This window comes from Anas platyrhynchos, chromosome 21 (assembly GCF_047663525.1).
Source record: "Anas platyrhynchos isolate ZD024472 breed Pekin duck chromosome 21, IASCAAS_PekinDuck_T2T, whole genome shotgun sequence".
NCBI classification, from domain to species: domain Eukaryota; kingdom Metazoa; phylum Chordata; class Aves; order Anseriformes; family Anatidae; genus Anas; species Anas platyrhynchos.
In genome coordinates this window covers 13566765-13594348 of record NC_092607.1, presented here as the reverse complement: position 1 = coordinate 13594348, position 27584 = coordinate 13566765, and the positions used below count along the sequence as shown (strand labels likewise).

At 38.0% G+C, this 27584-nt stretch overlaps 1 protein-coding gene and 1 long non-coding RNA gene across 6 annotated transcripts in view; one reads left to right on the top strand and one right to left on the bottom strand.

Moving 5' to 3' along the window:
- Positions 1-5224, top strand: part of LOC106018981 (uncharacterized) — a 33092-nt gene extending 27868 nt beyond the window's left edge. The window contains exons 5-6 of one of the 2 annotated variants that reach the window (XR_005260432.2): positions 1649-2390; positions 3573-5224. This is a non-coding gene — a long non-coding RNA (uncharacterized lncRNA). The remainder of the gene's footprint in view (positions 1-1648; positions 2391-3572) is intronic. The other variant, XR_011804589.1, reaches the window with a different exon arrangement.
- The window catches only part of GNAS (GNAS complex locus), a 150215-nt gene that overhangs the window by 46004 nt on the left and 76627 nt on the right, over positions 1-27584 (bottom strand). For all 4 annotated transcript variants that reach the window (XM_027442827.3, XM_038166013.2, XM_072026680.1 and 1 more), the window contains exons 3-4: positions 14472-14526; positions 14267-14386 (exon numbers count right to left, since the gene is read on the bottom strand). In XM_027442827.3, the coding sequence (XP_027298628.1) occupies positions 14267-14386; positions 14472-14526 (175 nt within the window). The remainder of the gene's footprint in view (positions 1-14266; positions 14387-14471; positions 14527-27584) is intronic.

Here is a 27584-nt window from a genome sequence, read left to right as displayed (position 1 = left end):
TGACTTTGAATGAGTACAAACTGCACAGGGGCGTAGTTTGAATTCTGGGCACAATCCCTACATGCTTCTGTGAAACTATAAAATCTTGGAGAAAATCCACCATCTGGATAAACCTTCTCTGGTCTGACTTAGATAACTCAAATATGAAGGACCTTGACTTGCCGATTGTAGGAAGCCTTGTCCCTCACCATGCCATAACACTACAGAGCTTTAACAGTCACAGTCATGTGAAAAGAAATGTGTTTAAGTATTAACGTTTTGTTTAGCAGAAGACACCTTCTCCACCTGCTGAATGTTTCCCAATACAATGAATAAACAGGTAACAATTGAGTACTGCCTGTATTCACTTACAGGAATGCAATCAGGCCTCTGGAGGAGAAAGATAAATAAAAACAACAACCCATGAGCAGAAATCATCATGTAAAAGGGATGCTTGTAAAACAGTATTTCGGTCGCAGAAAGCTCTAACCACCATCCTGGATTAAAAAATGGTTCTGCGGAGTCTAATTGAGTTAAAATCCTACTTGTTTTAGAAAATTTCAACAAGTTGAGTAAGTGACAGCAGGTAAACAGCAGTTTTATTAGAAGTCAACCAGAGAAAGTGTTAAAGAACATGGAGGTTGAGTATTTTGGTTGTTAAAAAAATTAATCCTCAAGAGACAAGCTCCAGGCCTGGGAAAAAATAAGGAACCAAGATCGGCTTTTGAGAGACATTCTAAAAGGATAAAATATTAGTAGAAAATGAAAGAGAAAAACTGGACATACTGTCTACACGGTTTTGTTCCCTCCAAATATATAAATACTCAAGAGACTTTTAAAAAATGTTTATGAAGCAATGTTTTATAGGCATTAGGATGTTGGCAGGGAAAAAACATTGGCACAGTAACTGCAACTATGACACCATGTTCACAGGAGCCCTAGCATGGACGTGCAACAGTACCTTTTCTTTGTAAAACCATAATGTAGGGCGGATCTGTCAGCAGATAGCTTATTTACTAATTCCAGCAAAAGTCGGTGCCACTGAAAAAACAACACTACCTACTAAAAGGTGTGTACAGCCATTACACAATGTTGTGGTTAAAACTGGGATTCAATTCCTGGGCAAAGTTCAGTGTCCCATGGAGTTGTGCATTTCATAATAAGAGTTTTAAATAGGTCATCCACTTACAAGCCTAATGACTAAAGGTCAAACTAAATCAGATTCTAACTGTAAAATTGTGTCTTTTTACAAACATGCTCAGTACGGTGGGGGCACACGATCTCTGCTTTCGGGACGGACAGGCAGCAGTGCTGCATTCCCCTAATGACCTGTATTAGGGTACCATGGGGTCACGGGGTGGCACAGCAGCACGGGGCATTCCCAGACAAACTGCACAGGTTGATTTTCTCCTTCCAGGATAGGTAAATACACAGCAAATTGATTTATTTTTTACTGCTCATATCCGAAATCAAGCGATTACTATTGACTGTAAGGCTACTCAGTGAAGGAAGCCAACGGTGTCTTGTCATTCTCCCCGTGTTTGGGCAGGGATCCTACAACGTGTTAAATTTGTCAAATCAGACAGTTTAATAAGGCACTTACTTGAATAGGGAAACATCTGCATTCCTAATGGTGTGAACAAGTGTTAATTATTGCTTGCTATTTTAGGGAAAACATGCCGATGATATCACAAAGGAAACGCATACCTACAAATAGTTGAAGATATTCTCCAGTTACTGGCACATGTCCAGAGGCGAATACAAAACTCTTTGGGAGAGGCCAGAGAACTCAGCATTTCCCATAACTGAGTCAGAAATACTTTCAGCAAGGATTCAGCCTCATTATCGATAGTTTTTTGTGTTTAGAAAGAAGAACAAGGCTAAAATATTTTGGGCGTCTGCTTACGTTATCTCCACATTTCTAGTAGTACAAACGAAACCGGATGTTGCTGCAAGAAGGGATAATGGGAAGGGAATTTTATTTAAGAAATTCCTGTCAAGCTTGAACTTTCATTTTTTCCCTCTGTTACGTTTCAAGAGGCCCCAGTATTTGCGAAATGTACCGACACGTGATTCTATACCCATTATATCCCACGGCGCCTTTGGTTAAGAGGCTCCAGCAGTGTATCATCACACCATCTCCCTTTTATTTTTACTTTCACGAGATATTTCATCACCACAGAAGCTTAAGCTGTTGATACTGGAACACTGCTCGGATTTAATTCTTTCATACAGCTCCCATTTAAAACCCATCGCTCTCGTTAGGGAGGAGGAACTCACTCTTGGGGAGAGCACCAGGATGGAAGGTCGGCAGGCGTGGGCTGCCCATTTGTCAAGACCGCGCTGGAATTTTAAACCAAGTAATCAATACTCCTCTGCTTCTTCGGAATATACTTACACGTGGACAGAAGGTAATTCATTAATGAATTAAACCTACTACTAGCATAAAAGGCTCAGGAAAAAGTCGTCTGTACCACTTCAGCTCTCTCTTGGGGCAGCAGAGAGCTGTGACAGAGGCATTGCAACCAAGAGCTATTTTTACAGACCTCTGGCTAGGAAGGAAGGTTTAATAAAACTCTGAGAATTTCCTTTGAGCCTTAAATTAGGGTTTGGAAAATGTCTTTGATACTACGTCATTTCGTTGCTTTTTGTGTAATGAATATATAATAAACTTAAATAGTCAAATCAAATGGCTTTATTGCCTTATGCAACTGAGAACAACGCCACCATGAGTAACACGTTGAACATGGGATCACGCTGCAAGTTTGCTGTCCCCTTTTGGGTTGGAAACACAAGACCAATTTTTGACAGAAATGTCCACCAACAGAAAAGTGTAGAAGTTGACTTAGGATAAGAAGGAACTCTCTCTTAAGACAAATCCCAAGGAACGATCACTGATTACCATACAACCTTTCTGAAGAAGTAGAATCTGTATTTATAGAAGTATTCATAGACTCCAAATGCTGTTTACGTGAGGAGATCAGGCTTGCATACATTTACAAGAGATTAATCAAAACTTCTGTTTACTTTCTAGGATTTATTTATTTATTTTAAAAGAGTAAAAGCTATCCAATTTTTCTGAGAGCTTAAGAAGTCTTGATTTTTATTGGAACATTGAAAAAATGTCCTAGGATAATAAAATATCTTAAAGTTACATAGCTGATATGCAAGGAAGGTTACAAGTAAAACAAAAAATTAAACGTGCTTTTGTAAAAGTCCAGGTCAGGAATATTTCTATGCTTTCAGTAGCATCAAAGACAACAGTCGTTCAATACATGCACAAAAAAATGCACATGCTTTACTACACTGTACAATGTCTTGTGTAAGTACCTAAATTGCACCCTGAACTTAGTATTTATTTTTTGGAGGAGTGCCATTAGAATTACTGAAAATTAGAATTACTGAAAATTATCATTTGAGCAGCCTTGACTCCAAGAGTTCTACCTACTTTGTAGGATAGTCCGGCTGTGTGCTTAAAAAGGATTATTTGTAAACAGAAACTATTTTAATTCTCATTTATATCCTTCACCTCGTATTTCAAATAAATGAAGTGTTTGTTTGTTTGTTTCTGAATCCAACCGAAATACCTGAAGGAAGGCAATGATGAACACCACAATAAGATCACGAAAAAGAAAAGGCCAAAGCTACTCTCAGTTGGAGATGCTTTTTTCATTGGTCCTACCAAGCAGAAAAGAGAAAATCTGGAAAGCTGGAACATGTAACCTCCACAAAGGCAAGCTGAAAACCCTGATGATCTGGTGGTTTTCTGAAAAGCAGGACTCTACTGGAAGCGATGTGTACCTTTATAAAGCACGACACTCCTGGCAGCAACAGATGTGTGCAGGATCAGAACAGAGTCATGCATGCAGGGCTGCCTCCACAGTGCACACACCTTCATGGCCAGACAAGCTCTCACCAACCTCCACTTGAGCTTCACAGGGTGAAAGGCCTGCGCTTGTGGATCTGTCTAGAGATCTGGGGCCTGACGTTGTGATTCTTTAAATTCCATCCTAACTTCATAAGCTAAGGGCACATACCCTGCAGCTCTGCTCCATATAAAAGTCTCCCTGCTGGGAAATCACTGATGACTGTATGTAAAAAGGTAACTGAACAACTTTTCCATCCTACAATATATTGCATTTGGTACTGGAACGATAAAAACAACTTCTAAGTTTAGCACTGAGGGACATGTAAAAACAGCAACAAATACGCGACAGAATCAAAATGTAAGATGGATTACAATACTTTCCCACTTTTCTCATTAGCTACTTTCTTGCTTGTCTGAGCTTATCCTTGACTTATCTGACACAGTGTAAATTAAATTAAAATCCCAAATTCATGGCTTTTAGAAGCACGTTTACCACCACATTTCCTAGTCTTTGAACACAACAGAAATTTGATGCCCAAAGGTGTTTTTGGTTGTATGCCCAAAAGGCATATCCAAGGGTGATTTGCACATTTACTATGTTGCTGTCTTAACAGACTATCACAGAAAACCTTGCCAAGCCACTGCCATGCCAACCAGGCTCACAGGTGAAACTTTATTTCATCTATGTGTACACCAGTATTTTGTGATAGTCTCTTACTGTGATTAAAACCAGAAAATGCTTAAGAATTTCTATATTAAATTTATGCCTATTTCCTGTTTAATTCAGCTGACAGCTCTTCTCTTTCAACATAAATTGAATTAATCTGTTCTTGTACTTTAAGACTGCTCTGAGGAAAACAAAGGAGATGTATCAAGAGAAATTAAGTCATGATTTCTTCAAATGAATTTCTAAATGTGAACTTATGAACCTACAAACATGGTATGGTGGGAATTTACTTGATAAAAATACAAATGCAGAAGAAAGCGTTAGTGTTTACTTTGAATGCTAATCGAATAAATTAATAATAAAGCAAAAGAGTGTTTTTTAATTTTTGTACGATAAAATGGCTACACTACAGAAACGATCTGCAGATAATATCACCTGACAGTCCTGGAATGTATATTCTCCAATTTAAGGAAATACTTTATCAGATTTCAACTGAACTACATAAACACCCCAGCTGAAACACTGCAGAATTCAAAGGACACGTTTCTTTAATTTTCTAGCCAATAATACCTTCATCTCATGAACAAAACTGAAGCGTACCCATTTTCACTGCAGTTAGAAATTGCTTTATTAAAGGCAAGGAAATTTGGATTATCAAAAGGTGGCAAAAGTCATTTCTGCAGATGCTGCCACATTTAACAACAAAATCAGGTATAGCAGAAAGAACTGCAGCAAAGAAACCAAGAGATTAATCACTATATAGAAACCAAGGCTTATTATTATAACTGCTTAGCTCTTCTATTTACTATCTTTTCTGTTCATAGAAGTCGGAAGGGAGACTTTTATTTTTTAAATACATAGGTATTCATAATTTAGGCTATATTTAAAGTCCAAGTGCTGTCATATTACTGTTCTTCAGAATGACCACCCTAAATTTGTATGTATTCCTAATCAGTGTTTTGACTTTCTGGAAAACTTTAGCAGTCAAAAAAAAAAAAAGTAACACAAATACATATACATACATTTAAATAGCTTTACATTTAGGTGTAAAAAGAAAGATCTTCGCATATTAATGGCAGTGTTTCTAATCATACAATTTACTAAAGAATTGTTAATTTATTTTTTTTTTAAATCAAATTCTCCTTGATAGTGAAAAAAGCTCCCCATAAATTATGGATGCTTGTACAAAAATACCGAAGCTTTATTGATTCATAGACCAAAAGAAACAGGAGCAGTAAAACCTGTTAGTGGAAGTGGTTTGTGCTGAATTCACCTAGGGGCTGCTACCAGACAGGCATCCCTGAGCTCTCCTCTCCACCACACGCCCTAAGCAGCTCAGTTAAAGCAGCCACGTGAGAGCACTGGGGAGAACTCCTGCACATCCGACCAGTCACCATTCCAAGCAACGGCCACTGTGCAACTGCTGTCAAAGAGATGGCCACCAGGAATTTGTTTGTGAACCTAAAAACTAAGTTCTGTAATAACATTTGCTTTTTTTTTTTTTTTTTTTAAAGATAACGTCTAGTCATCAAATAACTCGGATATTAGTCTAAACTTATAGTCAATATATTTTCATTTAAATTACTCATGAAGAAAAGCTTCGTGTCAACATAATAGTTCTTCATATGAGGCAATGGGCTAACTGTTCATAGCTAGTTCTCACAACTACAACCTACCGCACTGCATACTGAAGTTGAAGAAATGCTTATATTTAAGAATTACTGAGTGTCTACTTCCAATAAACAGGTTGTTCCAATACACAGCAATGTCAGAATTTGCTAGATGTTGCTGTTCTTTTGTAAGAAAGAACATTCATATCAAGCATCCATGTGGACAAAATCAGAGATTTCAGGAGATTCATTTGCAAATAATTCCTACTTACACATGCTTTAAACGTGAGAAACAGAAATGAATTCAAGTGGCTGTCTAAAAAAAAAAAAAAACAAAAACAAAACCTCAATAGAACTCCTTAATTAATTTGTGTAAGATTTTATTTCTGCTGTTAGGGGATAGGAAAACCAGCTTTAAGTCTTGTTCAGCTCTGATCAGGTAAACTCAACTGGATTACCCAGAAGTCCATTTAGAAGGAGCTGTTCTGTGTAGATAAGATAATGGAGATTTAAAAAAAGAATATGTAAAGATTACTTCTGAGGAACTAATAACATAGCACTCTGCTGACACAGTCTGTAACACTCCCTATTCCTTTTTATAAGCAAGGTTAACATTCTTCAGTTATGCTTTGCATATCTGTATTTTCTACCAGTTCAGTGCTTCAAGATTCTTAAATACATCTCTGAGGTCCATCTTGTATCACTATTTTACAAAAGACAAGACATACAGGGCATAAAAAAAAAAGGCATACAGGACAGTGAGGTGACTCGCTTAAAATAATAAAGCAAGTCTGGACAAGAATGAGTAAGAGTCACAAATTTTCTGATAGCTATCCAAATTCCATACAATATTATGCAGACACCCAAGAAAACAGGCTCTGTCTCCTCACCTTCCAAGCTTCCCAGGGGGTACTCCCACCAGAGAAAATGTTTTGCCTTCTTCCACACCCCAAAATCTGCGGCATTTACTATGGCCTCCTGGGAACATCCCCCATTAAGGTGAATGTTTGGCATTACGTTATAAAGCCTGTGATGCTGTCAAACCAGAAAAGCTCACTTCTCCTTCCATGATGTATTTAGACAGGAAATAATAATATATCTACCATTAAAGAGATCAGGGTGATTATCTACAGGGACAGATAATTTTGTACTGTTGCCTACATGATTAAGGAACACTTTTGGCAGCAAATAGATCCCAGTGCACATCTTACTGAGACTGCATTATCTTGTATTTTTCTTGAAGATTTTGGTGTTAAAACCCTCCTAAGGCTCCCACCTTTGTCTCTGCCCCTGCTACACGTTAACGTACTACACAATTTGTACCAAGCGGTCGATGGGCCATGGTGTAAAGCAGCCCTCCAAACGGATTCCCGTTAAAAATAACCTCCCTGAAATAGAGGAGAGAAGGAGTAGGGGTTACTGGGGTTATTTTTAACCTGAACCGGTTCAATGGTCTGATTTACTCTGGGGACACGATGGAGGTTTTTTTGGCACAACTGCGAGTGGCACATGATGGTGTGGCGGGAGAGGGAAAGGGATGGCTGTGGGCAGCCGGGATGTTAGGCTGGCTTTGAGGCCGAAGCCAGCGTGTGGTAACACTGGGCCTCAAAGACACCACTCAGAAACCATAATAAAACTATTCAGCAGCACTGGCAGTGGGAGATCCAAAATAACTACAATGGAGCAGTGTAATAAAAAATAAACAGGGACCAAAAAACCTGCAGACAATTTCACCAACAGCCTAAAAACTACCCCATCTCTTCTAAAGATACATTTTCCAGGATACGCCGGAGTGGTTCCGCAGTTATTTCAGATTCCAATAGCAAACATTGTGATTCTTGCTGAATGTCATCTTTCTGAAGCGATCACAGTATTTTCAGGAGATATATCTCCCACAGCTGAGTCCAGATCAATTAAAAATAGGCAGCTGTAAACACTGCTCTGCTATTTTGAATATTTTATTAAGGGACTATGACCCAAAATAAATAGGTTTTATTTGGCAGCTTGATTCAAATGGGTTGAGCATGGAAAGAAAAATGGGCATAGAACGAGAGCATTTCCTTTCCTCTCCTAAAAGTAAGAGCAAAAAGAAAGGGATGAGTAAAAAGGCCACTATTGCAGTTGGTACTAGGGATGGAGAAAATATCCTAACCACTGTCTGGTATGCAGAACGGGAATAAAAATACCACCTCCATAAGCCAGCCCACCCAACGTCACCCTATACTTGAAACAGATATACAGCTAGTATCAAAAATACTTCTGAGGTTCATTTTTGACATTGAAAATATACAAATATAATTGTATTTTACCTGAAGTGAGCTAAATGTATCGAGGTACAACAGTGATAGGAAAACCATTTGGAAGCCTCAACTATGAGCATCATTTGTTTTTATTTTCTATTTCAACTAATGGAACAGCTGTAAAAACAGCCTGAAATTTGGATTTGCTTGGTCTTTGTTCTTGAACACCGTATAATTGAAATACTTGTAAAGCAAGTATTATTCTGGTCTCACAGAAAATTAAAGACCAAAATTAAATCCTACAAAATTTACGATAACTTAAAAAGCAATTCTAGCACAAACTCAGGCAAGATTTCAAATTTATTGCTCAAGCAAACCAAGTTTTCTACTTGTTTCATTATAGAGTCTCAATGATAAGCAAAGTTCATTCCATAAGTCCTAAACCATCTGTGATTTTGTTCTTTAAAGTATTTTTTACCATGGTATAATATTAAAATACAAGCCCAGTAGCAGTAATTACATGTGGGCCTTCAGATTTGTTCCATACATTTTCACAGCCTCACTTCTAAGGGTGTAGTACACAAAGTTTTTGTTTTGTTTTTTCCTTTAACTTCCTTTTTCCTTGCTTAAGCTAATTGTGCTGGCCAGTGACAACTTAGTCACATGATAAAAACTCAACTTGAGTGAAGACAATGATGTTGGTCCTCCTTGAAAAGATAATCTTTCATTAAAAAAAAAAACAGGCACTGCAGCATTTTAGCCAAAAAGAGTTTTCAGTACTTCTCCACAGAAAGCACAAGCCCTCTGTTTTCAGTGCTCATTCAAACTAGCAGGGCTAGACTTCCTTGGCAAGGCTCAGCCATTTAACGTCCTGTCATTTTAGCAAGGATGTGTTTCCCAATGATGCAAATATTATACTACATACAATATTTATCAGTGCTATTCATCTTAACAAAAGATTAAATGGACTTGATTAGACTTCTGTTGTTTCCCTTCTGCTCTGCCTTAAGAAAAGTCTATGCAATAAGCCTAGTAACAAGAAGGATAGATTTATAGATTTTACCCTCCCCCCAAATCATTTTGCTGAAATAAATCAGAACAGTACGTTACCCGTGGATACATTACGTTCTCAATCTATTTTTGAAGTCCACAATGAGCTAAGGTAGAAAATACTTCACATAAAGACATGAGTTTAGTATTCAGTTGTGTTGCCTAGAATACTACTAATTAGCGCTCTCTGGGCATTTGAAACACACTTATGTTCCTAGCCTTAGAAATACTGTAACCTTTAGATGATTTGTAGGGCACAGTTCAGAAACAGTTTTCACCAGGTATCTATGATTACAAAATCTTAGACTTATACAATCCAGAGAACATTACAGTGCCTTCAAGGCCTCAAGGTAGGCATGTATGTAGGACAAAAACACAGGTTGTTTAGAGGAACTTTTAACAGGATGGAAACCCCATGACATTTCTAATCGGCTGGCATCTATAACACTTTTACTTCTTTGAATTTATATATCCTAAAAGGATTTTATATGCTCATTGTTCAAATCTAGAATTTGCAGACATGGACCGAAGGCATCTTGTTTTTCATGAGATTTTTCTACGGCTATTGCATAGAAGCCTTGCAATTTCTTACACTAGAGTTTTGCTAGTTTTATTTGAGTAAAAATGGCTCTCCAACTTTCATTGGATCAGTCATAGTTTTGAGGAATTTTTTTTTTTTTTTGTGCAATTCACATTTTAGAAACTGTTAAAAACAGGGCAGGACAGGACAAATCAGACTATCAGCTGCAAGAGTTCTTGGACCATCAGCTTCTAGGCTTTTGCCAGTAGTATATACAGCATGGCGAAACAGCACAGAAGGTATACAAAAGGAACTACACATTTGATTTATTAAATATTGCAGTAGTTTAAATCACCAGCACGATTATGTGGACAGAATTCCTTTCAGTAAGTACTACCCTTTTCCTTTCCCCATATGCTACTATTTGTATTCAAGAAATCTAATTGCTTAATACCAAGTGGGATGAATTAATGTCTCCAACATACTAATTTTTCAGCTTTAAAGGGAATGTTTAGCCTACCATTGCACTGCACCAACATTATTTTTAACTTGAGTTGTTTTTTTAATTCAATGCTGTATGCTCTACACAAATGACACACATTTCCTATAAGTCAGAAACTGCAAACCAAACAGATGGAGACACAGATGAAAAGAATTAGAATATCAGACTCCAAAAGTTGCTCTTTAAATCCTAGAGTCAGACCTCTATACTATTACCACACTGTAAGGTTCCTACATTTCTTTAAACTTCTTTCTGCTTTTCACATCACACTGAATCTTGCTACTGGGAAACTTCAATTCTAGCCCCACCTGTACAACAGGTGATTATAAACAGATTTACATGTCTACTTTAAAATTCTTCATTTAATACTACCCCATGTGTGAGAAGGATGAGGCCTCATGTTCTAAAAACTGTCTTTAGTTGGAGAAAAATTGCAGAATACTAGTGCTAAAGATTGATTCTGATTCAGTGCACTGCTTGCTGGAGAGCTTGCTAAATTAATGTTTAAGAAAAACATGAATGGGTATTTAAAGGGAATCAAAAAGGCCTTCTGTCTTAAAAGAGTATTGCAGTAGGTACTCATAGCCCTCAAAACAACACCTCCTTTGTACATGAGTGTTCTTTCTCCCCATCTTCATATTCTTCCTACAGCAGAGAAGATGAGTGTCAAATATTGTACTGAGGAAAGTATGGCTTTGTAACAGCTGAAATGTGATTCCCCATGAAGAAAACGGAAGAGAGAGAAACTAAATTCTACAACTCAAAACATATAGCATAACACACTCCACTGCTAAACACTGCTAAAAAATCCCCCTCCCATCTGCATTAGCTCTCTATATAGCAAAGGTTTTAGCTGCCAGTTTATAAAATTGTCTCACTGGAGTACTGGAAGAGAGAGAAGATAATCAAGACTTCCTTAGATATAATGAGGCTATTTCCACTTACAGAAAACTATATTTTCTTCAAAGTACTTTTAATTAATCTATAGCAATTATTCTGCAGAGGTACCCAAGGATCATATATTTCTGATACTATTCACTGAGAGTTGGCATCGAGGGACATTCTAAATCTTAACGTGATTTTAAAATACATAATTAAAATGAAGGTTCACTTTTTCATGTACCAAAGGACAAATCCAGGAATCAGAAACACAGAGGAGCTTATATAATCATCAAGGACAGAGGGAGCCAATGGTACTCCTTCAAAAATCGATCACTAGCATTTAGAACCCCAACCATACGAACATTTACAGATGAAATACTTGAGTATATCGATGAAACTACCCATTAATCAAAGTTAAGCATGTGCGTGAACCTCTGTAGACTCAGGGCTTAAAAATTTAACACAATGCTTTGCTCGGGAAAAGAAAAAACTAGTTTTATTGGAGCACAGTTATTCTTCAAGTTGCACATCTTTCACAGTTATTCTTTCAAGTTGCATTTCCAAAGACTCCTCTCTGGTCTTGAAATTATTTACAGACCTGGTAAGTACACCTCTATTACTTTAGACATCAACAACACAGCACATAAAACCACCAGATATTATCTAGTCACAGAAGCTGATCACTTACATGATCCTCAGTCCACTTTCTGGTCTCTCCTATCCAACGACCTCAGAACGCATTGCAAACGTAAAAGAACAGACAAGTGCAATAGTACGGGGGGTCGATCATTGCTGTCCCTACTACTAATTAGTGTAAAATAGCCCATTTCTATAACAAGATACGTCTATAAGCAAGACCCTTGGCATACGTTTTCATACTAGCAAATACCACCTACAAAAAGGACTTCACCTTGATTAGGAAGGGCTCACTACCTTGTGTTTTACCAGACACGAGTATGGAATATTCAGTTTTAGATTAAAAACAGCTGTCAGAGTAAAAACAGAGCTTCCCTAGCTGTATCTAACAAAAATTCGAAATCTCTCAAAAACTTTTTTAATGCACATTTTTTAAAAGCAGATTTTTCTTCCAGAAAACATGTATAATAGATTTTCTCTTAATATAAAGAGCTTCAACCAACACTAACTTGAAGATATATTCAAGAAGACGGCATTTCACACTGGAACTAAACAGAAAATCATATCAAAACTTCATTTGTCTTCAGTGCATGTTTAGTATGAATTACCTTAGCACAGACATGCAACACATGCCTGGCTTATTCGCTTACTGCTACACAACTACCTCTTTCAGAGGAAAATTAAAAACAACAAAGCAAAACACCATATTCCAACTCAATGGAAGAAAAAACCTTTCCTGAGACAGAGGAGAGAAAGAGAAAAATCAAGTACTTTGGTGCATGGTAGGTCACAGGAACTTGTTAGAGCATTGTTACAGATCACAACCTGAACTATCACAAAACAATGGGCAGTACGAGAGTTGCAGGCACCCAGCCAATTCAAGAGGACATGGGGTGGAGTAAGGAGCTGCTGTCTTTTCTCTTGAATATTCTCCTAAAACTATCTTCAAAGCATGAGATTTTGTCCCCCTCCAGAAAAAAACATAAATGAAGGGAATAAATATTATATGAAATAATCAATGAAGAGAATATATATACCACTGAGAACTGTCAAAATTAGTGTCAAGTTAAAATCTCAAAATGTATCGATTTAAGTTTCTTTAACCTAGAATGACAAATACTGCATTCCATGTGCTTCAGAAGAACCACACCTTCCACTCTCCATAACCTTTCTGCACCTGCTCAACTTTGAAAATTAACAGATTTGAAGATGACAATAACAGTATTGCCAACTAATTGGCGATATAACATATGACTTTTGCATTGTACACAAATACATTTTTTTTCTTTCTAATAATGGCTGACAGAAACTGTTAAGTTCCCAGAAGCAGCAACAGTTGCAAAAGGTAACTCACTGTTTTCACAGACTAGCTTGTTCAATAATGTTTATAAGAGTTACGAAAACCTTGTTGTGCTGCAAAGTATCCCACATTTGACTACTATTTGCACTTCCACTTTTCTTCAAAGCAGGCAGGACTGACCACTGCTAGAAACAACATTCTGGTGTAAATTGATCATGATTCTGAAACATCATAATTCCTCCCTTCAGTCTCTTGAACATTACATAGAAAGTGAACAGAAGCTTTGAAACACTCCTGTAATTGCTGCAAGTATAAAGTACTTCATGGCAATTAATAAAAAATATCTTCTCAGTGTTTATGAGTTCAGTGGTTGCAAAGTGTATTTTCATGGGTTTCTGCTACTTGTCTGGTTGAGATACAGTAGAAATTAATCACGGTGAGCAGACAAGTTATACCACCAAACAAATCATTATACTTTCTGCATTTACTCTGGGGTTGCAGGGATTTTGAATCATTAACTAGGACTGGGGAGGGCTGGGGCAAGGACATAGTATGTGGAACCTTTGCAGAAAGTCTGGCTGATACAGCTGTCAGAGAGCATATCTGAATCAGCAAGAAATCTGTACTATTCTTCCAAAAGAGAGAAGTACAATATCACTAAATGCCAGCTAATTATAAACCAACTGCTGGGCATAACTTCCCTCCTTTTGGGCAGGGCAATTCCCAAGAATATCCAAACATTACTGCCCACAGTTCCCTTCTTTACTGTAACTGATAATTGCAATAGGGCATAAGAAAGGAGAAAGGATCTCTGCGTTCATAGAGGATGAGCCTGAATATTTTAGCCATGTTGCTATACACTTTATTTGATTAGCACTGACCAAAGACAGCTACTGTAGTAATTCCCAAAGACCAGATCTTTTTTTTTTTTTGTAAATATTTACTACAGTGCAGTGAAAAATAATCATTTGTAAAAAAGCATGACTGCAGCCAATTAGAATTATTTACTTACCGGTGGGAAATCAAAGTCTATCTGGTTAGCTAAATTTAAGATGTAGTCGATTCGAAACTGGTTCTCTGGATTGGCTAGTTCAACTGGAGGTGCCAAATTGCCCATTGCTGTCACTATTGTCTGCAGAGAAAAAAAAAAGTAAAATTATTGCAGAGTATGTCTACAGAGCTAATCTTGAATAGTTAGTAATAGCTTGAAATATTACCTCTATAGCTTCTTTAATATTGTTCTTAATATCCTGAATTTTCATTTTCTTCTCCCTGTAATAATAATAAAAAAACCATACTAAATTTATAGGCCATACAAGCACAATATCTGTCTGAAATAGAACATGAAAAGCGTTCTATCAAAGCTATATTGTTAATACTGAATAAACTGCTCTCAGTACTGAACACTTTTGTAGATATACTTGATTAAATATCTCATACCTTTTCTGCTTAAACAGCAAACATCTATTTGTCTCAAAAAGTCAATATTCAATTATACTTAAATAAAAACTTACTGCAGTCTTTGACTGGAACTGAGGAATTCTACAAAATCAAATTCTGATTTATTTTAATGAAAAATAATAGAAATACCTGAAAGTTATTTAGCAAACATAAATTGGAAACAAGGAAACAAATAGAAAAAAAAAAAAGAGTAAGTTATTAAAAGTAGAAACAAATGAAAGCAGACCAAAGCGCTGTAAGTTACAAAAAAAATTAAAGCATAAAAATGATGTCGTATCAGAAAAAGCTAGAGCAGAGAACTCGACACAGACATTCAAACAGTTTGGATATAAAATCTGAAATCAATAGTGAAGGGCTAATTCAAATATGTAAAATTAACTACAAGCACTAAAGTAGGCTAGAAAACTATACTGAATGCTGTATGTGCACAGTATCATACAGGATTAACTGCAGCCAAATTACAATGTGTAATGGGCTCAAGCAAACTATTGCCTCCAGTCTATCTGTATGGTATTTTATTGCATGGCATTTGCAATTCTGACAATAGTTATTTTCAATGCTCAATAGTGCAATCAAATGAAATGCCTGATCAAACATTTAGTATAACCAAGAATTAGCTTTCTGAAGGTATGACTAGCACTGAGTCTGTAAACTGTAACTTAGTTGTAAAGCACCATGACAAAACTTTTATATTATTAATTTCTTGCTATACACAATATAAAATCACTGCTTTGAGGTAAACCAAGTTAGCCAAGTAATTACCAAAAAAACCCACCCTAAATTGTCTAAGTGACCTTTTAATCTTCATAAAACTGTTTTACAAAACATTTTAATTACCTGAATATTTATACCAACTGTTTCTAATATTTTTCACTTTGAGAACTAACATTTTCCAGAACAGTATTCCCAAAGACCTGAAGCTACCAACACTATGCTTTCTTTTTTATTCTTTACAAGGTAGTGCTCACACTTTCAATTTACAGACTACAGCTTGAAAATTCGCAATTTCATTAGTTAACTAACTCCTCATATTGTACATGCTTTACATTATGTTTCCTCTCTATAAATATTCACAAGCACCAAAACGAAACTGAAAGCACATTCACCAATGAAGAATGCAGAAGAAGAGCAGAAAAAAAAAGTACTGCCTAAACAACAAGGCAGACACGGATATCCAAGAGAGTGGAAGTTTTGGTTATCAAATGAAAGATTAATATAACTTTTGTAAAAGACGGGGTCAATGAAAACAACACCGTGCCAGCTGCATGCCACTCTGCCTTTCAGACGCGGGCTTGCAGGATCATACTACACATTCTACCGCTGCGAAAGCACGATTGCAATGCGAGTCCTGTCTTACAGACAGAAAGCAAACAGCAGCATCAAATCATCTCGTTCTGGATGACTTAGCTGTACTAGTGAACATGTATGAATCAGCAGCCAAGCCCTACCGAACAGAAATACGATTATCTTTAAATATCGGCTCCTCGTCACTGACCACAACGTGTATTCTCAAAGCTTTGGGGCAGGGCAAGAAAGGTCAGCGAAGCTTGATGCAGAAAGACAACAAAATCATCAATAGTCGGATGTAAATTCTTGGTTTCACCGGAATTCTTGGTCTACCCTACAGACCACCTTATTCCTCCTATTCTCTATCTGAAGACTACCAGTTTTTTGCTTCGGGGATTTGGCACTGCCGATGGGAACAAGGCAAAGAGCCAGGAGAGGCCAGAAGCAGTGAACAAATGAAAATAAATAAGACAGGAAAAAAGAGGAGAAACTGAGGCTTTTTCACCCTCTTCCTTCCCATCTTCAGTCCTTTCTCCTACCCCAGGACTTACGAAACTCTTCATTTCACAAACCCAGGCTTACAGTGGGTATAGCTTTTGGTTAGTGCACATATGGTTGTAAAAAGCCGATGTTTTTAAAAATGATGTTCCTTTAATTAAAAAAACAAAACCCAAAACAAAACAAAAGCATAAATAACTCTATGAAAGCAGGAAATGTTTATCATTGACACTGTACGCAATTTGTCTGGCTTGATTTTGCCTTCAGTTTTCAGCTGAACATGATGAACACATGCAGAGATTCTGTCCCACTGAGATCAAAAGGACAACTGATATGTCCAAAGTGAAGGAAGATACTAGCATTTTTAAAGGATTAAGGAAAAAACTAATATTCTGATATTTTGCTTTGTTTTGGAACATCAGGAAGGAACACACATATAGAAAGTTGTCTCACTTTTATGTCAACTGTAGTTAGATTTTTTCCCCCTAGAATTCTCTTGGATAACTTCCTCAAAGCTTTAGCTAAGTGCAAATTCCCATTCTTCCAAGTAATACAAAAAATGCAGTATTTTTATTAAAAGTTTTGGTCAAACTTTTATATTTACACCTCTTCACAGAGCCTCGCGCTCACAGCAGCACCGTAAAGCGATGATGAATACAGAGCGTGGTACAGCTCCAGCAATTAACAAGCTGCTTGCTAGCCATCACCATCTTTACACCAAGAATACTCATAGTTCCTATTTCTGGTTTTGTTGCCATGGCCCTATAGCATGCCCAGTAAACAAGGAATCTTATTACACAGCAAGGGATGTATCATGTCATTTTGTGTTTTGTAATGTTTACTAAGCATAAATTTTCCATGACAATGGGATACCTTATTCTGCTGAAACTCAGCATGTCCATCAATCATTCATCTAACAGCCTAGCTACACCTGTGACTTTTCTTAATAATAAAAAAAAAAAAAAAGGCTGTATGTGAAGAAGATGTTAACCAGGGACTAATGAAGCTAAGCTAATAAAAGCCAACCACCACCTCTGCTGCCCTTTCACACTAAGGTAGGACCTTAAAATTTCCAGAAGGAATTAAACTGGATTTTCCCCAACCACGAAAACCCAACATTCATCTTAGAAACGGATTCTTGCTTTTTCCTTTCTTATTCCCGGGTGCTGGCACACAATGGCGAAAACTAGGAGAGAAAAAAGCTGCTCTCCCCAGTGTGCTTCTCTGGAACAGCCTGAATAGATGCGAAATGCCACCGCGCTATCACGCCTAATGAGCTCCCGATGGCTCTGCAGGCCTGGTCTGTATCTGTAGATGCCACGGGTTAATAAGGTCAGATTTTTAATCTTGTTTAAAACTTTTGCTTAGGTTGCGTAGGGGAGGCCAAACAAAGCATTAAACTCTATTAGTTGAGGATTATAAGAAAAATCTCAAATCCTGCTGTTTTCAATATTTAAATGGGCCAAAGGAAAGCTGCACATAGCTTTCAGGAAAACTAATAAAGTCTATTTTAGGCACTATAAAAAAAAGATGACATTTTAATACAAGTAACATGAAATTAGAATGACATAAAAGGTCAGGAAAATCAAATATTCCTTGAAAACAAACCTAATCAGTGTTTAGTGAAGAACAATTCCACCTGTGGCTGAGCTTTACTATTTAAATGACAGCATTTTTAGTCAGACCATCAGATCTCATGCAATGAAAACATTACCAAACAGGTTATCAGAAAGCAAACTAAATTAATTTTAATGTTCCTGTCTGATTTACCTTCAGATAATAACAACTGCCCTTATTTAGAGAACTTAGAAAAAATATTTAAAGATTTTAAAAGTACTTGCCAGGAAACCAAGAATTCACCTCATGGGTAGAAAAGGAAACAAAATAACAATAAGGTGAAATGAATGGTTGAAGCAAAAACATGCCTTTTTTTTTTTTCTTAAAGACAAAATTAATCACAGATCTTCTGACCCCATTATGTCATTTATCTAAATTCCTGAAAGAGAAGAACTTTGCATGTCTTCATTGCTACTGACAGGTTAAGAAGCTGTACACACACCTTGCTGCAAACTTCTACTGCACAGAGTTCTGACAAGATGGAAAACAAAAATATAAAGAACTACCTAACTTAAATCAGAATGTAGTAGGGTGTTTTGTTTTTTTTTTTTTTTCCACCAGCAAAAGAAATAGTTATAAACAAAAATGAGGGGATACCCCACAAACTTACAGTAAGGTATCTGGAAAAAAAATCCAAAGCCTGTAGGACAACAAAAGTTATTTTTTTTCCTTTAGAAGGAAAAATAGAAAAAACATCGTTATCATTTTAAGACACACCAATTACCTACGTTAATGAGAAAATCATCACCTTCCTCCAAAATCCAGGGATTATATAGGAAACTCCACAGTTTAAACACCTGAATATTTTGTGAAGCATGCATTAGGCATAAATAAAGATAAAGACCACTGTGAAGAGGTGAATTTAATGCTGCAGGATACATCATTTGAGTGAAAGCAAAAAGACTTTGATCAGATAATATGCAACAGAAAACGGCTTTTAATGAGGGTAAATTATGATTGCCAATTAATCACACCATGAACAAGGCCTAAAAAAGGAACCTACCCTGCGACACGAGTACTTGAGGCTTTACAATGTGAATACAAAATATTTGAATGCTCTTTGCATACTGACGATATAAATGTTAAATAGTCGTTTTTGAAAAATGTCATTTCTTTCTCTGTTTGTCTTTTAAAACATTGTTTTGTATGTGCAGCCTAAGCATAACAAGTAACACCAAGCAGTGGTTTCAGTTTGTGTGCCTTCCTCCTGCACGAAGCAGAGCATCCAGCAGCACAGACAGAGCGCACGGGGTGACACGAGGACTCCTGCTTAAAACGACTGGCTTTTTACTGTGTAACAATCCACGTGCTTTAAAAATAGGTATTTATCCACATCTTTGACACAGCTCATGGATTTCATAAACATGACAAAATAATCGTTTACTACACCTTCAAGAGGTCAGCAAAAACGCCTATAGCTCTACCTGGCCAGCTACCTCAGAGAAGCAGAGCAGCGCAGCCGAGATCTGCCGGCACAAGGCCACAAGCCAAGAAATTCAATTAAGACTTTGCTACCAATCCACACTACAAAAATTCTGCGGTTACTTCACAGTTCAACAGTAAGACAAACTTGGTGTAGCAGCCTGGGTTATTTCTAGCAGAACAACATGACAATTACCTCCAAACAGAACAGCTAGAACAGCAAACCGGGCAGAGGCCAAGCTGGGGGCACTTGAAAACAGGGGGAGAGGAGAAAAATCAGGTGCCTAGGGTATCCAGGGTGAAGCTGAAATAATTCATCTTAGACCTATGGCAAAACACCAGTTTACAGACAGAACTACCAAAATGCAAGAACAAAACCCACTGAGTATCTTCTGCAAATCAAATGCATCATGTATATGAGAGCACAGAGACAGCTCAGTAACTCTAGTTCTTGCAGCTCAAGATTGGAAAGGACGAGCACAAAATGGACCGTGGGGTAGGATGCCACCACTCACCTCCAGCACTATGGAGATGCTTGGTTGGACTGCTCCGAAATCCTGGCTAACAACAGAGCACACCACCAGGCTACCGAAGGTTATTTACAAGCAAACAAGCCAAGAAGACATTAGGATAGCCTGTTTGCTTTCACTGTAAACAGTATCTTTAGGACAAAGGAAAATGCAACAGGTTGAATAATTTGATCAAGATATATTTTGATCTAAAGACACAGTTAGAATTATGTTGCACAGATTTAATTGTGACTTTCACACACACACAATGCAGCATACACAACAGACAACGCATACTGGGGTTCCACAAGTTCTCCTTTAAGTGTTGGGAACAGCACTACAAACCACTTTGCCATTGCTTGTTTTGGTACAATACAGTATTTACTTTCATGAGGCACATGCACATCTTAATATGTGGCCGTTAATAGACGAACATGAAAAATACAAGAGCAAACAGACACCGTCTATTTCTGGAATGACAGAATCATTCTCTAAGTTACAAAGCAAGAAACACAAATTACTGAAGCATTAATAAAAAACACATCACAGCTGTCACAATAAAAGTTACTGTCAAGAAATAAACTTAAAAAGCAGAAATGTGAAAGCAGAAATTAGGCTGCTTTTGAACATTATTTACGCTGAAGTGGTAGGGTACTAGGGGCGTGACTTGTTTATTTTCTTAGGGAACACTGCCATAACGAAATGCCTACAAAACTCAATAAAGGCATCTCTAAATATAAACCTAACCCCTACTGTTAGATTTGTTTTACCTGTGCTCATTGCACTATCCTAGGCATAAAGGTTAACAGGTAACTTCACTCTGCCTCCATGGCCATCTAATTAGGCAGCCTGGCTGCGGGCAGGTCTGGCCTCTGAAGCATGTTCAAGGACCCTCCAGGATGGCTGCACGCCAGGTGACAGCTCTGTCCCCAGGGGCCACTTGGCCAGGAAGAGCTGGAGTGCACCTGGGGCACCTGGAGTACACCTGGGGCACCCTGGGCACGTCACACACCCAGGGGGAGGTGGCACAGGGGGCACAGGGATGCTGTTCTGGCTCTAAGCCACTTTGAGGCTCCCCTTGGGCTTTGCAAATTCCTCCCTAAAACCAGCTGAACTGGCTCTCCAGTCCCTTTATACCTGTAAGTGGCACCAGACCAGCACAGACCCAATATTAAGAAGCATAATTCTACTTATGCTGCTCCATTTACCTCAGCTAATTAACTCGCAATAGTTTAGGTAAAGAATGAAAACAGAAGTGTTCACAAAGAGCTCTGTGATGGAGGAGATTGACAAAGACCCTTTAATTCATACTGTGCAATTAAACACCTGTGTAAATTGCAGACTGGATTTCTAGTTCTTCAGGCATGCACACAAAGGATATCACACTACTCCACTTTCCTTGCTCTAAGTACAGATAATTAGGCATATTAGAATAAAAGATGTCCTTAAAAGTTTAGTATTCTCTCTCAAGATACTTGAGATAATAATTAACAGGGCTGGAAGTTTCAAACTATCTTGTGATTCGTTTCTGGTACTGAAGGACCAGACCCGCAGGAATAGGAGATTCAAGTCAAACCTGCTGAATCATCTTGCCTTGTACAACTCGCTGCGATAACCGCTCGCTGTCAGGAAGCACTGAAGACACTTTCTTTTTTTTTTGGCACTGTGAATGTGGTCATTATTAACAGAAAGAAAAAAAAAAAAAGGAAGCATATAGATCAGCAATCACCTTTAAAACATTTATGTCTGACTGTGGCAGCACGGAGGTACAGCACACGACCCCTCTCCCTACGTGCTCTCTCCACTGGTCCAAACTGGCCCATAGACGGCTCGTACAGCCAGCCCACTAAGGACTCCGGAATTACTTGGCTGGTCTATCGATCTCTTCTTCATTTACAGAAAAAATACTGCTGTGTGAGTATTTACTGACTATATACCACAGTATGCACGGATCAACAGCACCTTCTGCTGAAGGCGGGATGTTGGCTATGCCGTGCATCACTTCATCCTCGGTACCGCAGGGACTTTGCTTTGGAATACGGGCTGGTACCAGCAGCATTACCGGGGTCTGGTTCTTGCAGCACTTCAAAGCACTTTTGTTTTAATTGTTAAAGATCCATTTGACAAGCTCCCTGGGAATTTCATGCATTCTGCCACCATTTTGTAAATGCCTAGTAATTTCTTCAACTAGGGCTGGGTATGAAGCTTCCCAAAGAGGGCAATCACGTCCCAGAGCTCCTCAGGGCTTCACATACAAGTCTGAGACGAATAACTCTTCTACCAGCCAATGACTTCACTGCTACTTTAAACTAAAAAAAAAAATAATACACGGCTGGCTAAGTGCCAATATTAAATGGAAAGAAGCCCTAAAATAAAATGGCTGGAACACTGGGTGCCAAACAAGTATACACACAGGCCAGCCCAAACCTGATGCAGAGCAGTAGGGAAGACGACAATTACACAGGTGGAAGATGGTCAGCCAAGAAAAAAAGTTTTTTTTTAATTATTATTATTATTTTTTTTAATTTTATTTTTTAAAGCGATTATGATTTTCCATTACCATCTGAAACACTTCAGCATTTGATATTGCAGACAGGAGAATTGGAAGGTGCAAAAGCCAAGGCTTTTATCCCCAAACCCTGCAGGTTAGCAGCTAACAAAGGGACGTCAGAAGGACAACAGCACAGCAGAAACAGGAAAAGGGAAAGGTTCAAATTCATACAGTGTGGTAACCTCTCAGAAACACGGTAAATTTTATAAAACCTGATTCTGCAGGTTTCTACAAGCACTTACTGTAATTTTTATATGAATTACTTACTTTTATTTAACCTTTCAAATCCATTAATTTAATATAATTAAAGGCCACTAAAATATGCAAAGAGCTTCCAATGTGATAACAATTTTTCCAATTTCACTGACAGAACAACTGACACAGCTAGTTTGGGGCTTAGCAGGACATACACCCTGTTGTCAGAAAACAGGTGCGCAATCAAGATTTGCTAGTGTAACATCAGGGAGAAAAATGTCCCAATATTCAAATGCACATGTGCTCATAAAGATACACATTTATGTGCAATCTGACCACAAAAATTCATAGAGATACATCTGATAGGGGCAAATACAAAGAGTCACTGAGCCATCTGATCAGGAACAGTTATCAACAGGCACCTGCTGTCACCAAAAGCTGACCTTAGATTTTGGTGAGACGTTAGTGTTAAATGATTTGTTCATCACGTGTTTCTCACGGCCGTGCTAGACTGTTTTCACTGAATCAGCTATTTGCTTTTCAGCTGTAAAGCTGGAATTCTGACAAAATTCTGAATCAAGGAAGGCTTCCTCAGGATGAGGCGCTGTCAGGTACATGTAGCTTTAATTACAAGCCTTGAAGAGTTGCCTCAATGCTTACTATTGCAGCGTTATCAAGAGAAACTAGAACTGCCCATAGTGATTTCAGCTTTTGGGAAGTTCACGTTCACAGTCATTCTTAACAGTGTGATACGCAGCTCTTTTCTCTCATAAGCTTTTAAATATGTCATATCTAAACAGTGATTTTTGTTATAGAATTTATTAAAAATTTAGTTCCATTAGAACACTAGAATGGTGAAGCACATTATAGATGTTTTAGGTGTTTTCATGTAAACAAACTCATTAGCAGGACATTCCTACTGAAATCCTCAAAAAAAAAAAAAAAAGAAGCTTGTCAAATACTGTTAGATTGTATGAGTTATGGTTGTACCTTTATAGCTCCAGGCAGCATATGAATTTACTATGACTGTGCATGTAAACTGCATTTTTAGAATATGGGCTAATTAAATATTGGAACAAGCAGATCTGAAAATGTGTCCCTTAAAGTTCCAGACTCACAGCGAGGCAGGTGTAACAAAGCAAGGTGCTGACAACTTTGGCTCTAATCCATCAAAGCACTTAAGCACATGTTTAATTTTAAGCACATGAGTAATTCTATCAACTTTAATAGGGCTACTCATGGTTTAAGTACTACGATGGATGGGGGCCAGAATGCGCAGAACCTTTAAGAATGCTGCATGGCCCATGTTATAGGAAGAAAAAATGGCATTCTTCCACCGAACAATTAAGTTATAAAAGCTTTGGAAGCAAAATTTACCGTAAGTTGAACACAGCTCTCTTTATGTAAATACAGAGATGTGAGTTACTCTGCAGCCTTTGAAGACACAACATGATGTGGGTTCTCCTAAGCACGATGTCCACGTATCTTTGGTTTAGCTTTCTTTTCCTTTACAGCTCTGCCTTAGGGCCATAGGCCACCTATGCCCACCATACTGTGCTTTACAATTAAGAAGCCTGATGTAGAAGAGATCGATAAATTAGCTATGAGTTATGCTTCTTTTCTGAGGTAAGACTAGATGTGGTTTGAAAACAGTAGCACTCCAGCCTTTCAAACATAAACTTGCCTGCGCAGACACAGGTGTGAGACTTTCAGCAGTCACTGGCTGAACCATTTGGCATCTCCTCTGTATTAGCAGTTATTCTGTATATTCAGAGCTTTCATGAACATACAGCATGTGGCAAATTCAGATCTTTTAAGTAAAAATGAGATTTCTTTAAACCTAAATACTTTGTACAGTCAGTGTTAACAATGTTTAAAAAACAAAAACACCTGTTCTTCAAACTTCTACTAGGACGACCTCTGTAGATCAGAGCTGACTTACTTGATCTCTAAATAAGTCACTAGAAAATTTTGGATCTTGCTTTAGCTGAATATGGCTCTAAAATTGTTACCAAGCTTTAAAAAACAGCTTTCTAAAATAGGAAGAGAATGGAACAACCTGAAAAATCCTTTACAGACATTTTCCAGGAGGTCAGATCACTAAATGGTAAAACAGAAGAGGACACGAGTTTCCTCCCCACACTCATAACGCAAGTCAGAGAAGTTTCACAAGCTTTTTGCTTATATAGCCAAAACATCCCAAATGTACAGTGAATTTTAACAGCATCTATTTTAACATCAAATTATATCTGCTCTCAAAGGTGGATAAGGGAACGTAGGCAGGGAGACGATGTTTCCAAATGGCAATACTAAACAATTATGATAAAAATACACTTTTCTACAAAAACTACTCCAGAGGTCAAAGCATCATACTCAGGCTCCTATATGCCAGATTCCAACAAGCCAACCAACCAAACAAACAAAAATAAAAAATGTAAAATAAAAATAAACAGCTTCACCCTCCTGAGTAAATTCTTCAACAACACACACAACTCCTAACTAAAGTCTTCTCTGTTACAAGTTAACACGTCCAATGCTCCTAAGACATCCTCCAGTCTGTAAAATGAGGAATTGTGTTTCGTTTTGTGAACACCACTGTTTGTGGTCTCACAGCATCCAGTACCTTATTGATTAATCAGGGCTCTTTTATGCCAGATGTAAACACAGAAACAGTTTCTGCTCCAAACTGGAATTTGAAGCAGTTTCTTCCTTATACAAGAGGGTTTTAAAATGATTTTTCCCAAGTCTCAATCACTGAAAAAATGATCTTCCCTTACTTGTCACACAAGTGTCAGTGAGCAGCTAACCCCTAACAGAGCAAGCCTACTAGCCTACTAGAAATACCCAGCTCCTCTACCCCTAAACACTGAGGTTCGTTCTTAAAGCCCACATGATGCTTCACAGGTTAACACTCATGTTTATAAAGGACAGCTTGTTAAGGCTGCACTCACATAACTTGTTCACTTTTACATAGTAAGGGGCAACTATATCGTTACAAGAGGCAATGAGAATTAAATCAGCGTGAGAACTTCGTTACATTAAAAGAGCACTTGCAGCACAAAATCAAGTCCCCTGCATACACAGTTCCCAAAACCCAACTGCTTTGCTATTTACACAGCATCTCCTGAATCACTCATGTTATTGTTACCTTTTTGCAGAGACAAGACCACCAAAACTCAAAGACTGCACAAGACACTGGCTTCACTGCTCACCAGAGCTGGGTTGTGCTTCGAGCAGCTCCGACAGTGCGGTACTGCTGGGGAGCAGGGCTGAATGGGACCTACAAAAGGGGGTCTAGCTGGGAAAATCCAGCACAAGTCTATCCTATACAGCTAAGGGTCATTAATATACTTCATGCTGCCTTCAAGATAAGGGAAAAAGGTGTATTTTACATCTGTTATGTGAACAACTGAACTATTCATGCCTCCTACACAATCCCATGGAAACTTTTGTGCTCATTAGTCTGGAACAAAGAAGTCAAGGCAGCATATTCTCTGCTGATATAAGAGGCAGTGAGCTTTAAAATCTGATTTCTGATATTTTAAAATCTCCTATAAGCAACATCTATGCCTCCTGAAAGCGTAAAACTACAGGAGGAAAAGATCACTTCAAGTAAGAATTTATGATCTTAGGATAGACAGGCTTCTAAGTACATCCAAATTTAATTCATACAGCTTTTTTAGTACCGGTTACTTCTGATGGTCTGGATTTTTTTTTTCTGGTTAAGTTATGTAAGTGCCTCTATTTTTTCCTTAAAGCACGGACATGGGAAAATACTTTTGCAATACTTATTTGTCTATGTAATTGCAATCAGGGCACAAAAAGGCAGCTAACCCAAATGGAACAGAGCTCTGCCGATTTCCATTCAGCAGAGGAGGCCTAGAAAAATAGGGCACAGAAATCTACTGAGTGTAAGCCACCCCTGCAGCTGCCCATTTGCAGCCAGCAGCACCACTGGTGTTGCCTGAAAGGTTACGGCAGCACCATGGCTGGGGCTCACTGGTAGGGCTGGGGAAGGGCCAGGTGCTGCCAGCCCCTCGCTGGGGCATCAAGAGGCTCTGAGCTGCAACAACCTTGCTATCAGGTTATTTATAGGAAAGATATCAGAGAAAAGTATAAGCAGGTAAAATTTATAGACTGCAACCTCCTTTCAGAACATGCTGTACCTCTCCTTTGTAGCCGTACTTTACTTTTCACCTTAATAAATAATCAAAGACAAAAAATGCCCGTTTGTAATTCAAAGGAAGTCCCCAGCTGCAGCTGAGCATGGCTGCACTACACTGTGCACAACTCACTGCAGGCTCTTTAGCTGCTACTAATGTTTTAGTCCAACTGCATATTTTGAATTATTTCTATCTGTTTCTTTAGGTGACTAAAGTGCCTTAGCCCAAAACAAGCAAAGACTCTCTCTGTAAGTAAAACGAACAAGCCCCAAACCTCAACACATAGGATCAACCATGCAAAAAAAAAAAAAAAAAGCCGAACAAATTGGTCCTCTCCCTGGAGTTGGTAAGATTATATTCTATTTTCTACCTAGATTGGCAGGTAATGCTGACGATTGAATGAAAATCAAATCCATAAATGGTTTCCAACAGCAGCATAAAGGTTTTTTTGAAAGCAGATTAGCAAGAAGTTTGGCCCAGAGCGCAAGTCCTATCAGGCACCAGCTGCCTGGGAAGTATCATGCCGATACCTATAATCGTATTGAATACGATATGAAAGCTTCTCATGTATTTTCCAGTTATTAAAAGTTTTGCACTACCAGAAGTCAAGATGGTACAAGAAAAATA